Consider the following 15,413-nt stretch of genomic DNA (forward strand, 5'->3'; position numbering starts at 1 on the left):
TTACCACACAGCTTGTGAGATCTTCCTGGACCAAGGATCAAACTCATGTCCCATACACTGGCAGGCAGATTCTTAACCACTGGACCACCACCGAAGTCCCTATCAAACCAGTTTCTGATACCTGGTTTTACCAAAACACAAGATTTAAAATATGTAGATAATTAATAGTAGTTCAGAAAAAAAGGAGACCCCGGTTAGATTCTTGGGTCAGGAAGATCCACTGGAGAAGGGATAGGCTACCCACTCCAGTATTCTTGGGATTCTCTGGTGGCTGAGACGGTAAAGAATATGCTGGCAATGCGGGAGACCTGGGCTCAATCCCTGAGTTGGGAAGACCCCTGGAGAAGGGAATGGCTACCCACTTCAGCATGCTGGCCTGGAGAGTTCTGTGGACTGTATAGTCCATGGGGTCACAAAGAGTCAGACATGACCGAACGACTTTCATTTTCATTTTAGAATAAAAAGTTTGCACTGGGAAAGACATTTATCACACAGAAAAATCTGTGTAACCCTTATCACAAACTAGAAAAAGCCAACAGCAATGACTGTGAAGACTGGAAAGCGTAAGTGCATTCCGTAATTTCTTTCTAGTTTTTTAAGCCAAATGAGTTACTTCTTAAGAGAAAATCAAATTTTAGACTAAGGCCCCCAAATAATCCTAACAGCCTATACAAAACAACCACTCTTCTACTCTAAAATATAAAATCACCTCCAAATTTGGTGATTATGTCAGTTAATTTCAGTCGCTCAGTCGTGTCTGACTCTGCAACCCCATGGACTGCAGCATGCCAGGGTTCCCTGTACATCACCAACTCCCAAAGCTTACTCAAACTCATGTCCATAGAGAGGGTGATGACATCCAACCATCTCATCCTCTGTCATCCCCTTCTCCTCCTGCCTTCAATCTTTCCCAGTATCAGGGTCTTTTCCAATGAGTCAACTCTTCGCACAAGGTGGCCAAAGTATTGGAGTTTCAGCTTTAGAATCAGTCCTTCCAATGAATAATCAGGACTGATCTCCTTTAGGATGGACTGGTTGGATATCCTTGCAGTACAAGGGACTTTCAAGAGTCTTCTTCAACACCACAGTTCAAAAGCATCAATTCTCCGGTGCTCAGCTTTCTTTATAGTCCAACTCTCACATCCATACATGACTACTGGATAAACCATAGCTTTGACTAGATAGACCTTTGATGGCAAAGTAATGTTTCTGCTTTTGAATATGCTGTCTAGGTTTGGCATAGCTTTTCTTCCAAGGAGCAAGTGACTTTTAATTTCATGGCTACAGTCACCATCTGCAGTATTTTTGGAGCCCAAGAAAATAAAGTCTGACACTGTTTCCATTGTTTCCCCATCTACTTGCCATGAAGTGATGGGACCGGATGCCATGATCTTAGTTTTCTGAATGTTGAGCTTTAAGCCAACTTTTTCACTCTCCTCTTTCACTTTCATCAAGAGGCTCTTTAGTTCTTCTTTGCTTTCTGCCATAAGGGTGGTATCATCTGCATATCTGAGGTTATTGATATTTCTCCCAGCAATCTTTGATTCCAGCTTGTGCTTCATCCGGCCCAGCATTTCGCATGATTTACTCTGCATATCAGTTAAATAAGCAGGGTGACAATATACAGCCTTGACGTACTCCTTTCCTGATCTGGAACCGGTCTATTGTTCCATATCCAGTTCTAACTGTTGTTTCTTGACCTGCATACAGACTTCTCAGGAGGCAGGTAGAATGGTTTGGTATTCCTTCTCTTTTAAGAATTTTCCACAGTTTGTTGTGATCCGCACAGTCAAAGGCTTTGGTGTGATCAATAAAGCAGAAGTAGATGTTTTCCTGGAACTTTCTTGCTTTTTTGATGATCCAACTGATGTTGACATTTGATCTCTGGTTCCTCTGGCTTTTCTAAATCCAGTCTGAACATCTGGAAGCTCATAGTTCACATACTGTTGAAGCCTGGCTCGGAGAATTTTGAGCATTACTTTGCTAGGGTGTGAGATGAGTGCAATTGTGCAGTAGCTTGAACATTCTTTGGCATTGCCTTTCTTTGGGACTGGAATGAAAACTGACCTTTTCCAGTCCTGTGGCCACTGCTGAGTAATTCGCTGGCTTATTGAGTGCAACACTTTCACAGCATCATCTTTTAGGATTTGAAATAGCTCAACTGGAATTCTATCACCTCTACCAGCTTTGTTCTTAGTGATGCTTCTTAAGGCCAACTTGACTTTGCATTCCAGAATGTCTGGCTCTACATGAGTGATCACAACAGCGTTGTGATCATGGTTATCTGGGTCATGAAGATCTTTTTTGTATAGTTCTCTGTATTCTTGCCACCTCTTCTTAATATCTTCTGCTTCCGTTAGGTCCATACCATTTCTGTCCTTTGCTGTTCTATCTTTGCATGAAATTTTCCCTTGGTATCTCTAATTTTCTTGAAGAGATCTCTAATCTTTCCCATTCTGTTATTTTCCTCTATTTCTTTGCATTGATCACTAAGGAAGGCTTTCTTATCTCTCCTTGCTATTCTTTGGAACTCTGCATTCAAATGAGTATAACTTTCCTTTTCTCCTTTGCCTTTCGCTTCTCTTCTTTTCTCAGCTATTTGTAAGGTCTCCTGACAACCATTTTGCCTTTTTGCATTTCTTTTTCTTGGGGATGGTCTTGATCACTGCCTCCTGGTCCAGTATCACGAACCTCTGTCCACAGTTCTTCAGGCACTCTCTATCAGATCTAATCCCTTGAATCTGTTTGTCACTTCCACTGTATAATCATAAGGGATTTGATTTAGGTCATACCTGAATGGTCTAGTGGTTTCCCTACTTTCTTCAATTTAAGCCTGAATTTGGCAATAAGAATTTCATGATCTGTGCCATAGTCAGCTTCCAGTCTTGTTTTTGCTGACCGTATAGAGCTTCTTATCTTTGGCTGCAAAGAGTATAATCAATCTGATTTCGGTATTGACCATCTGGTGATGTCCATGTGTAGAGTCTTCTCTTGTGTTGTTGGAAGAGGGATGTTTGCTTTGACCAGTGCGTTCTCTTGGCAAAACTCTGTTAGTCTCCACCCTGCTTCTTTTTGTACTCCAAGGCCAAATTTGCCTGTTACCCCAGGTATCTCCTGACTTCCTACTTTTGCATTCCAATCCCCTATAATGAAAAGGACATCTTTTCTGGATGTTAGTTCTAGAAGGTCTTGTAGGTCTTCATAGAACTGTTCAACTTCAGCTTTTTCAGCATTACTGGTTGGGGGATAGACTTGGATTACTGTGATATTGAATGGTTTGCCTTGGAAATGAACAGAGCTCACTGTGTCATTTTTGAGATTGCATCCAAGTACTGCATTTTGGACTCTTGTTGACTATAAGGGCCACTCTATTTCTTCTAAGGGATTCTTGCCCACAGTAGTAGATGTAATGGTCATCTGATTTAAATTCACCCATTCTAGTCCATTTTGGAGAAGGCAATGGCAACCCACTCCAGTATTCTTGCCTGGAGAATCCCAGGGACGGGGGAGCCTGGTGGGCTGCCGTCTGTGGGGTCACACAGAGTCGGATACGACTGAAGTGACTTAGCAGCAGCGGCTAGTCCATTTTAGTTTACTGATTCCTAAAATGTCAATGTTCAGTCTTGCCATCTCCTGTTTGATCACTTCCAATTTACTTCGATTCATGGACCTAACATTCCAGGTTCCTATACAATATTACTCTTTACAGCATCAGACTTTACTTCCATCACCAATCACATCCACAATTGGGTGTGGTTTTTGCTTTGGCTCTGTCTCTTCATTCTTTCTGGAGTTATTTCTCCACTGTTCTCCAGTAACATATTGGGCACCTACCAACCTGGGGAGTTCATCTTTCAGTGTCCTATCTTTTTGCCTTTTCATACTGTTCATGGGGTTCTCAAGGCAAGAATACTGAAGTGGTTTGCCATTCTTTTCTCCAGTAGACCACATTCTGTCAGACCTCTCCACCATGACCCGCCCGTCTTGGGTCGTCCTACACATCATGGTTCATAGTTTCATGGAGTTAGACAAGGCTGTGGTCCATGTGATCAGTTTGATTAGTTTTCTGTGATTGTGGTTTTCATTCTGTCTGCCCTCTGATGGATAAGAATGAGAGGCTTATGGAAGCTTCCTGATGGGAGAGACTGACTGAGGGGGAAATTGGGTCTTGTTCTGATGGGCAAGGCCATGCTCAGTAAATCTTTAATCTAATTTTCTGTTGATGGGCAGTGCTGTGTTTGGTGATTAAAGGGAAAGAATCACCTTGGACAAATATTCTAAAATTAATCAACTCAAAAATGAAGGGATGAAGCTTAAAGCTACCTGGGAAAATATCTTTACTTGGGCAAGGAAGATTTTATTAATTATAAATAGGATGTTTATTCATCCTGTAACTGAGATGCATAATTATACAGACCATCATCTAGCAAAGATAATTTGAATTAAATAAGGTTTTGAATTAATTTATTATGCTACTTTTGCAAGTATCTTTGGATCACTTAGATCTAGAGTAATTATTTCAGTTATTTTAAAACTATGGCTGGAATTTGAATTGAAGAACTGGTATTAGCCTAATTACAGAAATTTAAAGGTGCTTTTTGATAATATAAAATCCAAGTCCATCTTTTAAGTTGCATCTGGTTTCCAGAATGTACTTTAAATGATTCTATCAGCAATGCTGATGCCTGGTTTTTCCTTGTAAATCAATTGAATAATTGTATATGGATTAAATGGATAACACTGAAAGTGGAGTGTGATGCAGCTTCCTCTTAGACATGCCCATGTTGTTACATCACGTTAGAAATGACAAGGGCGCGTCAGTCTTACGTGGCATGATGCCCTGGTCCACTAGTTGTTCTCTCGTCCTCCTCTGTTGCAGCCTCAGCTGGAGCACTGTAAAAAGGAAATAATCACCATTGGAGTTTACATGCAACTGCAGGGTCCAGAGGAGGTATAATTAAGCTTAATTAATCTTCTATTTCATAATTGAATAGGGATATTACCTGGCACCATTCAACCTGTCAAAAAAAAAACAACAAAAAAAACAAAAAACCCGTTTGCGATTTCTGCCTGTTGGGTGAACTCTGAAGTTCTTTCAGCATATTTTTTGCTTAGTCAGTTAATAATTTTAAGTTAATGATTAAAGCTAGTATTTTTTTAATAAACAAAATCACATCATACTTAGCAAATAAACAAAAACAGTTGGCTTACACATTGTCTTATTAGTAAGATTCCCTAGTTTTTTTTTAAATAAGTTAATAGCAAAAATGTATTTTAAGGAAAGATTAATGTATCTGGAGGAACTTACTCCATCTGGAATAAATCTTAAATAGGTTTAAAGAAGGCCAACTTCATCATAAAAATTAAACTTATGAGATACTACTAATGACCCAAGGGAAGATTTCTGAATTAAGACCTTAAAGTTTAATAATCTGTGTACAAACATAACAGTGTACCTCATTCTAGAAGTTCTAAGAAAGCCATAAATCAACTGATACCTAATCATTTTAATTAAAAGAGTAAATGAATCACTAAATGTGTAGAAAACAAGGTACATATCACAAAATGGGGAAATCCTGCTGGCCAAATTTAATAATATATATATATTTTCCCCGAGATTTCTCAGGCAGATTCCTTTCATAGCATCTCTGTTTCTATCTGGAAAGTGAATTGATTTCAAACAAGAGTAACAAATGAAGTAACTATGAAAAACATTTTCCTTGGTTTACCCTACATTCAATTTTAAGTTTCCACATTTAATTTTTATTTCAGACCATGGGTGAAAACCAAGGTTAGGATTATTAAGGGCACACTTCAGGGGTGTCAATATGCAAAAAAAGAAAAAAATTACCTGTGTATATTTCTTAAACGGTAGGGAAGGAAGAAAGTTGCTTTTTTTTTTTTTAAAAAAAAAAGCAAGTGTGTGATGAGCCTGTTTGGACCAGGCTCAAATACAGTGCCCATATGGTTCTAACTTGCAGTTAACCCCAAGGCCTGATCTGTGGGAGCTGCAGCCTCACATCACAGCCTTGCTTCTTGCTTGTGCTGAACTGCAGAGCATAGCCCACTCTTAGATATACTTCAAAAAGACATCTGACTGTAAAATGGTTTTTAAATATATTTTCATATTCATTGCTAAATATAAATGTCATTCTTTACTCAGTACTGAAAAAATTTTTTTATCTACTTCTTTTGGGGGCCATAGGACCACAAAACTTCACTGACATCTCATTTAGAACTGAAGCGATTGAGATAAGGTTCTGTTACACACAGCAAAGAAAAAATTAATGAGTCAAAAAATATATGCACATGGTTCTCATATTAGAATGTTTTGCGATTCTCTGAATCAATTATGCTCTAACGTGAAGATCTTTTCCCTGATAACTTACAGTTTATTGAGAATAGTATGTTCCCACTGTACCTCACTAGGAACAAAAATAACCAGAGAGATGACCTGTGGATCTGAAAGCACCCAAATGTCTGCATACTCTGACATTCTTTTGTGAATGCCGAAGTTAACGCTTGTCTGAAATCAGGGTGGTCATAATTAAGAGGCAGAATCCCAAGAAAAGAATACTGAGAAGAGAAAAGGGTCAGAACAATCTCCAGTTCAAAGGCTGACACTTCTGGAACATGGTGGTCCATGTCTGTTGGAGAGTCCCCAGCAGTAGTATTTTTCCTTCCTCGTGAGGGAGTCTTCAAAGAAAGGAGTAAAACAGAAAGGGTAAAGAAAACATCAACAGACCCCTTGTTTGGTTTAAAACAAACAAACAAACAAAGCATCATACTAGTGAGACAAATGTGTCAAGCACGATACATATTTTTAGGCAAATGGCATCTTGGAATGAGGGTGGACATGCATACTTTATTAAATATATCCCTATTATTGATCATGTAGGTTGTTTCCAATTTTTGCAACTCCCATAGCTAATGCTATGGTGGATTTTTTTGGTAAAGTTTATTCCCAATTTCCAGTTATTTCCTTAATTCCTAAAAGGAGGAATATCGTTATGTGGTCCATATAAGGCATGGCCATAAAGTAAGGAGATGGTTTTGCAAACCATCATCTTTGAAATTATAGTAGACCTGCGAAAACATGAATATAGACTACTTTATATCTGCTGCATTTAGAGAAAAATTTTCTAATTACTTTTTGAATTTTTCCAAGATGATGTGGGTTATTACCTCTTAGGGTTAACATTCATGGTTTCCTACTACATTTCAGTAAAGAAAAAAATGCATATAATTTTGAAAATTCTTGGTGTTATTCCTTGTTACAAGAGACAAAAAACAATGCTGTGTCAACATATGTGGTGTTTGTTTATTTTAGCTGTGCTGGGTATTTGTTACAGCTGGTGGGCTTTACTGCCTAACAACACATGGGATCTTAGTTCTCTGGCCAGGGATCGAACTCACATTCCCTGTGTTGAAAGGTGGATTCTCAACCACTGGACCACCGTGGAAGTCCCAACATAAATGTTTTGAACTTGCTCTTTTTTATATACAAGAAAAGTAAAAACTTTATTTTAACCACCATTCTGAAAAAATGAAAGGTAGCTTATCTAACTAATAGCAAAGAGGAAATGTCACTCTTCTTCACCATCAGAAATAGCTCAGATAGTAAAAAAGTATCATCTTTTAGTTCCTTTCTCCTGAATCTTAAATGGATTAAAGCACTTCTAGAACAAGACTTTAAGATTAGTTTCCAATATTTAAAAACAAAAACCAAAAAAACCCTTAGAATAATGTCTTTCATATAATATTTATACCCCCTTCAAATGTTTAGCTGCTCTCTGAGCCAAGATGATGATGTCTATTCTCTTTTGTTTCTATAAATAGAATGTTTGAAATGTTTCCATAATATGACATAATTAAAGTGCCTTTCACTCTAAAGAAAAAAACTCATGTTAGCAGCATTTTAAACAACATACAGCAGTTTAGCACGAGTTGAATGAGCCAAAACAAAGCACAGTTTTTGGCCAGGGGACTTGCAAGGGGACATCTGAGGACCGTATATTACAAAAACAAGGCAGAAATGACACTTTCTGGGAAGCAGTATAGCAGGCAGCCATGGTCTTAGAAATTCTTTATAAACAGCTAGTTTCAATTATGGGGTATGAAGGAGGGTGGGATGAGTAGGTGTGGGGAGAGATGAGTGTTTGTCTGCAAGGCAGAGAGAAGATTTGATGTATGTTATTTAATCACAAGACACAGGACAGAATAAACTACAGAATTATGAGGGGAGAAAAAACACAGGCAAACCCTGAGCCAGTCAAATGAAGGCTGGGTAAATCAATGGCAAAAGCAAAGATGGGAAACTAAAGAATACTCTAGTATTGACTATGTATTGACTCTGAAGATAATATTAGGTAAAAACAGACCTGGTTCCAGTTTTTTTTAATTATTTTTTAAGATGTTTGACTAGTTAAGAGAATGAAGTAGTTGGACTTTGGCAAAAATTTATTATGCATTGTTAAATGTATTTAGGTGCCTGGTCCTAGAATAACAAAACAATTTAGAAAAAGCACATCTTCATATTATCTTTTGAACTTAGATACAGGAGGGGTTAACTGGCCTCTAAATAAGACCCTGGAGGAGGAAATGGCAACCCACTCCAGTATTCTTGCCTGGGAAATCCCATGGACAGAGGAGCCTGGCGGGCTACAGTCCATGAGGTTAGTTCTGTAAAGATTCCCATATTTTTAGTGCTTTGCTGTGAATGGGTATTTTGTAGTCACAGAGTAAACAGTGACATCTCAAATGCTTTCCTTCTAAGCCTGGGATTCAGGAATGTATCAATATATGTACCAATAATTTCTCTATTTAAAAACTCATGTTTTGTAAGAGTATTTCTATTAAAATAAAAGTGAAACATGCACATAAAAAAGGGTATTAAAAAAAGTAAAAGATATTTTCTCAGATCAGTCTCTGTAGGCAAAAGAAGCAAAAGCTTTTTCACAGCAAAGGAAATCATAAACAAAATGAAAACCCAGTCTACTGCACTGGCAGAAAGTATTTGCAAATGACGCTACTGACAATACGCAAAATATACAAACAGATCATACTGTAGCTCAATATTAAAAAAAAAAAAAATCAAACACCCCAATCAGAAAATGGGCGGAAGACCGAAACAGACATTTCTTCCAAGAAGATATACAGATGGCTAAGAGGTACATGAAAAAGAGGTTCAATATGCTAATTATTAGAGAAATGAAAATCAAAACCACAATGACCTCACACTGATCAGAATGGCCATCATCAAAAAGTTTACAAATAATAAATGTTGGAGAAGGTATAGAGAGAAGGCAACCCTTCTACACTGTTTGTGAGAATGTAAATTGGTGCAGTTGCTATGGAAAACAGTATGGAGGTTCCTTAAAAAGCCAAAAACAGAGTTACCATATAATCCAGGAATCCCAATCCTGCATATGTATCCAGAAAAAAATGAGAACACTATTTCAAAAAGACCCATGGACCCCAGTGCTTAATTTACAACAGCCAAGACATGGAAACAACCCAAGTGACAATCAAGATTTAAGAAGATGTGGTATATATATAAGATGAACAGATACAAACTACTATAAGAAACACATAAGCAATAAAGATTTACTGTATAGCACAGGGAACTACATTCAATGTCTTATAATAACTTTTAATGGAAAATAATCTAAAAATATGACTCATTTTGCGATATACCTGAAACTAACACGATATTGTAAGTCAACCATACTTCAATTAAAAAAAAAAGTGAAAGCCAGTCCATCCTACCAGAGACCTCCAGTCCTCCACAGAGGTAACCACTGTTCAATTTCTATGGTTCTAGAGAATGTTCTGTGATTATTCTGGCAATGTTAAATATAGACTATGCAAAGGAAATACATGGGATGGGATCATGCCATTCACATAGTCTGATTATTTACTTAAAAAAAAAAAAAAACATGGAATCTAGGTCATTCTTCTTACTGGCTATAGCTAACATGTCGATGTATCAATCGTATACTCTAAGTTCCCAGATTTCCTGCTATTATTGTTATTAACAGTGCTGCAATGATTTTCTTCATTTTGTGGCATCCCATATGTTTGTGCTTGTATATAAACACTTAAATACAAATACACGCATCTGAAATTCTGATAGAGTCACTTTGCAATCCGAATGGTTGCACCAATCTATTTCCCCATTTACAAGATAAAAGAGGACCTTTCTTTTCATCCCTTCCCCACAGTATACATCATCAGGCCGTAAAGTAATTTTTAAATTCAGAAACAAAGATCACTTACTCTTAGCCACAACTACCAACAATATCATGCCAAAGTAACAGTAAAATTTGATATAACTAGTGAACAGTAAGGGAACAAGAGCGATCAAAAGCATCAGTGAGGCTGATGGGGCTGGTTTTTGACTGAATGCAGAGATATTTACAGTGGGTGTCAGAAGAACTGGTTAAGTTCTCGCTTGTAAACCATATATTGATTTATAAATTTGGTAGAGTTTTTCTCATATTCCAGGATAGAAACCTAGTAAGCATAACGCTTCTCATTTTTTTTCCTTCAACTCCAACACAGCTGAGAGATGTAATGGAGAGATTTGATACATATTTAGAACAAAATCAACACTATGTGGAAAGGACTGGATGTTGTGTTTGAAGGAGAAAAGATAAAGATGGTGCCTGGGATTCTGGCTTAAGAACCTGGGTAGGCCATTAACTGAGATAAAGAACACACGATGGCCATTCAGGGCTCAGTCTTGGATATGCCTGAATTAGAAGTGGAGATGGCGAAGTGACAATTGGTTCCACGGTTCCAGATTTCAAAGGTAGGTCTTGGCAGGAGACTAAAATTTGGAAGTTGTCACTTATGTAGTATTTGAAGCCTAGTTTGCCAAGGTAGAGAATAGAATATAGAAAGAGGAAGCAAGAAGCAAACCCAGGAGCAAGCTCCTTGGAAATGCAACTTAAAGCCCACTTTTATAGGTCAGATGGAGGTGAAAGTCCAAAAAAGGAAACAAGCGGAAGATGCCCAAGGAAGAGGAGGAGCCTGGAGAGTGTGTGTAAAAGTGTTTTCAGAAGGCACTCATGACCAACTGGGCCCAATGCTGCTGCTGCTGCTACACGGAGGAGCTGGTCTGTGGAGTGATAAATGGAAATGGGACTCAAAGAGGTTAGGCAGGAAGGAGGGGTGAGTGTGAGAATGACAGTAATAGAAGAAACGCTTTCAAGACGTTGAGCAGCAAGGTGGGAGGGAGGTGAAGGCTTGAGGGGTGTGTAACTTAAGCTTGGAACATACCTGAACAGGTTTATAAGTGATAAAGAGCAAGAGGGAAAGGGGGTGGGGTTGGGGAGGGAGAGAACGGAAATGAATGAATATGAATGAGAACAAGAGAGAGAGTAAGAGGCAGCAGGGTTCCTGAAGGGGGGTGGGATTCAGAGGAAACAAGAACATCACTTCCCCCATGACAGGAGGGCACAGAGAATTGCGTGTGGCTGCAGGTGGGCTTACAGATTTGGGCTGGCATGTCCAGCAAAGCTTCAAATGATGGCTTTTAATTTCTCAGAGGAGGAGGAGGAAAGATCATTGTTCAAAATGAGATGCATATGAAGGAAAAGTCAGTTTGAGGCCAGTGAAGAAGGTCTGAAATACTCATTGCAGACTGTGAAGAACAAGTTGGAAAAGAAAAACATGGTTATTTTCCCCTAAAATGCTCCAACTCATAATGTTACAGCTTAGGGGAGAGAAGTCAGTCCAGAAACAAGCAAGTCACTCAATGGCTCTGAACTATATCATTTTTTATCAGAGAAAAAGACCACAGATACAAAATTAGAACATTTGGCAGTTCTTTCTCAAGCTCATCACATAAAATTTTTAAGTTAAGAACAGTTGCAGCCCAGCAATTCCACTTCTAGGTGAACTGAAAAACGGGTTCTCAAACACACACATACACACTCATGTTCATAGCAGCACTAGTCACAACAGCCAAAAGGTGGGTACAGTCCTGATGTCAACAACACATGAACGGACGAGCAAATTCTAGTCTATCCATACAGTGGAATATTATTCAGCTGTAAAAGAAGTGAAGCACTGTATGTGTGACAACATGGATGAATTCGAAAAATATTTCACTAAGTAAAAGAAGCCAGATGGCAATAGGTCGAATATTATATGATTTCATGCCGCTGCTGCTGCTAAGTCACTTCAGTTGTGTCCGACTCTGTGCGACCCCATAGATGGCAGCCCACCAGGCTCCCCCATCCCTGGGATTCTCCAGGCAAGAACACTGGAGTGGGTTGCCATTTCCTTCTCCAATGCAGGAAAGTGAAAAGTGAGGTCGTGTCCAACTCTTAGCGACCCCATGGACTGCAGCCTACTAGGCTCCTCCGTCCATGGGATTTTCCAGGCAAGGGTACTGGAGTGGGGTGCCATTGCCTTCTCCATAGATGTGAAATATCCAGAACTGGTAAATGCAAAGAGACAGCTACTCTGGTCACTGCCTGAAACTGGGGGGAAGTAACTGCTTCATGACCACAAGGTGTTCCCTTGGGCTCATGAAAACATTTTGGAAGTAGATAGAGGTGTCGCACAACCCTGTGAATACGTTAAATGCCCCTGAAATTGTTCACTTTAAAATAGTTACTTTTATGTTAAGTGAATTTTATCTCAACAGAAAAAATGGAACAGTTGGCAGAACAACAGACCTTAAGAAACCAATTACTCGATAATCAAATTTCTTAATTCCCACCCATGGCTGGCTAGCCTCCCTCACCATCATAATTCCATTAACCATCAATGGTAACTTTGTCTTCTAATGATTTGATGACTACAATAACAACTATACATTACATTGCATTCCCTGCCACACCAAATTCTAGGTTTTGTTGTTCTGGGTGGGGCCTCTAATTCCCCTTCTAGACTTTGTCCTTATATTCTATAGCACCTTTTACAATGCTCGCCATATAGAAACTTTAATAAATAAATGTGTTTTACTTAATGTTTCATGGTATACTTACAGCATATAACTGAGTTACTATTTTTTATGGAAAGAGAACTCTAGCCAAATTTAGGAATAATACCAAGAGGATTTTGTATGTGGCAAGTGATTATCATGGGACAGAACTAACACTTGTCTTGCTTAGTTGTATGAATTTGAGGCTTCAGACATTTTGGAATTGATGTTGGTGACATCTAATTATATTTAAATCTAATTGTTTTGAAGGTAAAAGAAGACTGAAAAAGGGAAGGCTAAGGGCAAAGGAGTAAAGAAGAGCATGGAAAACTGGTAGACAGTAATTTCACCTCCATTTACAATTAATGTGAAATTCAGCTTGTATTAGAGAAGTGTAAAAGTCAATCCTAAAGGAAACCAACTTTGAATATTCACTGGAAGGGCTGGTACTGAAGCTGAAGCTCCAATACTTTGGCCACTGGAAGAGACCCTGATGCTGAGAAGGATTGAGGGCAAGAGGAGAAGGGGGTGACAGAGGATGAGATGGTTGGATGGCATCACGGACTCAAACTCGAGAGAATCATGAAGGACAGGGAGGCCAGGCATGCTCCAGTTGTAAGAGTCAGACATGACTTAGCAGCTGAACAGGAACAACAAAAGGCACTTAAGTACTCTCATAGATGGTAAAAAGAAGCAACCAAAGATTACAGACCTTTTGTTGTATTTTCATGGGTCTAATTTGCCAATTATAAAATAAAATTCTTCTTCAAGTTGTTTAAAATAAAGGAATACAAAAAGGCCAGAAATAAAACGGTGGTTTGTCTTGTAAGAGTCATGCTATCTGCACTGATTAAGCAAACTCCAACCACCACCTCCTGTCTGAAGCAAAACCAGAGTGACAGTATACACATAAATCTAAACCTCTGATACTACCAAGTACAAACAGCATTTTGAGCAGGAATTTTTATATTATGATTATTTTCCATTTAGAAAAAGGAGAGACAACATTGTTAATTAAAAAAAAAAAAACCATGCAAGTAAGTGTTTGAAAGGTAACCTTAGGATTTCTCTGGTGGTCCAGTGTTAAGAATCTGCCTGCCAATGAAGAGGACATGGGTTTGATCCCTGGTCCAGAAAGAGCCCACATGCTCAGAGCACCTAAGCCCTGTGCCACAACTACTGAGCCTGTGCTCCAGAGGACGAGCCACGAACACCACACCAGTGTGCTGCGACTACTGAAGCCTGGCTGCCTGGAGCCCATGCTCTGCAAGAAGAGAAGCCACTGCACTGAGAAGCCTGCGCATCGCAACTAGAGAGGAGCCGGCGCTCGAATGCAACTAAAGAAAGCCCACGTACAGCAATGAAGACCTAGTGCAGCCCAAACAAACAAATAAAAAAGAAAGTTAGCCGTAGACTGCCTCAGACAGAAATACAGCCTTTCATCCAAAAGTCTACTGCACCCTTACGAAGTCCACTGGGGGTGAGGGGTGTGGGAGAAGAGGCAGGTGGTACAAACTGTGGAATAGGTCACAGTCAAGAACGCAGCATTTACTCTCTGTTAGAAATGAAAGAGCAAAAATGAAGTAAAAACTAAACATGCAAGCAGTCCAGGCTGACGCACTGTAGGTTTCCTGCATTAATCTGCAGCATGAGGTCAGGAAGACAATATTTTCAACACTCAGCCTTGGAAATTTACAGGCACTTTGATAACTCTGTCGTTGGCTGCTGCTTCTGTTTCCATGGAAACAGGCTGCTAAAAATGGGGCATGTTTCTTTAAACTGATCATACCTTCACACAAATTCCCCTCTCCTTTTTGTCAAAAGTTGGAATGAATTTAAAGTATGCTTCTTATGCTATGACAACAGGATGTCAAGGCAGGGAACCTGGTACAGAACGGCAGGGACAACATTAGCCTGTGGCAGACATACAGAAAGATATTATATGTACCTATGTGCATTTAAAGAAATCTCACTTGATTAAAAAGTGGAAATAAAGGACACAGTGGGAAAATGGAAGTATACCACAAATAACAGGCACTTCTAAAGTAAAATCATCTGCTTAATTGGTTATCACCAGCACTGTAAAGAGGCTTAAAAAAACTTGATTTTCAGGACAATTTTTAACCTGTAGGACCATGCTCGTTCTGCACCCATTATATGCCTAGATGATTCTTAACCCTCCATGGTTCCAAAAAAAAATAATGTTTATTTTTCTTACTTGGGGGTAATCGAAGATTCTCTGTCTCCCTGCTACATTAGACTCTCAGTGTGCAGCTCTAGGCAGAGGTGCTGACAGCTGAGAGCTCTTTCCTAATCCCTCTAAAATGGGAAAATGTATGCTGTACAAAAGATTCTGCAATGTCTTAGTGTAAACTCTTTAGGCAGCCTCTCTGAATAAAAAGACAATTAACAACAAAACAGGAAAACAGTAGGATATTATTTACCTCCAGTTTTTCCCAGAATAGTAAGCACACAC

The 15,413-nt window shown here is 39.0% G+C and overlaps 1 protein-coding gene across 8 annotated transcripts in view; it reads right to left on the reverse strand.

Moving 5' to 3' along the window:
- Positions 1-15,413, reverse strand: part of MRTFB (myocardin related transcription factor B) — a 215,104-nt gene that overhangs the window by 48,949 nt on the left and 150,742 nt on the right. For all 8 annotated transcript variants that reach the window (XM_044935600.2, XM_044935598.2, XM_044935596.2 and 5 more), the window contains one exon: positions 4,828-4,893. In XM_044935600.2, coding sequence (XP_044791535.2) covers positions 4,828-4,893 — 66 coding nt within the window. The remainder of the gene's footprint in view (positions 1-4,827; positions 4,894-15,413) is intronic.

Source organism: Bubalus bubalis, chromosome 24 (genome assembly GCF_019923935.1).
Source record: "Bubalus bubalis isolate 160015118507 breed Murrah chromosome 24, NDDB_SH_1, whole genome shotgun sequence".
NCBI classification, from domain to species: domain Eukaryota; kingdom Metazoa; phylum Chordata; class Mammalia; order Artiodactyla; family Bovidae; genus Bubalus; species Bubalus bubalis.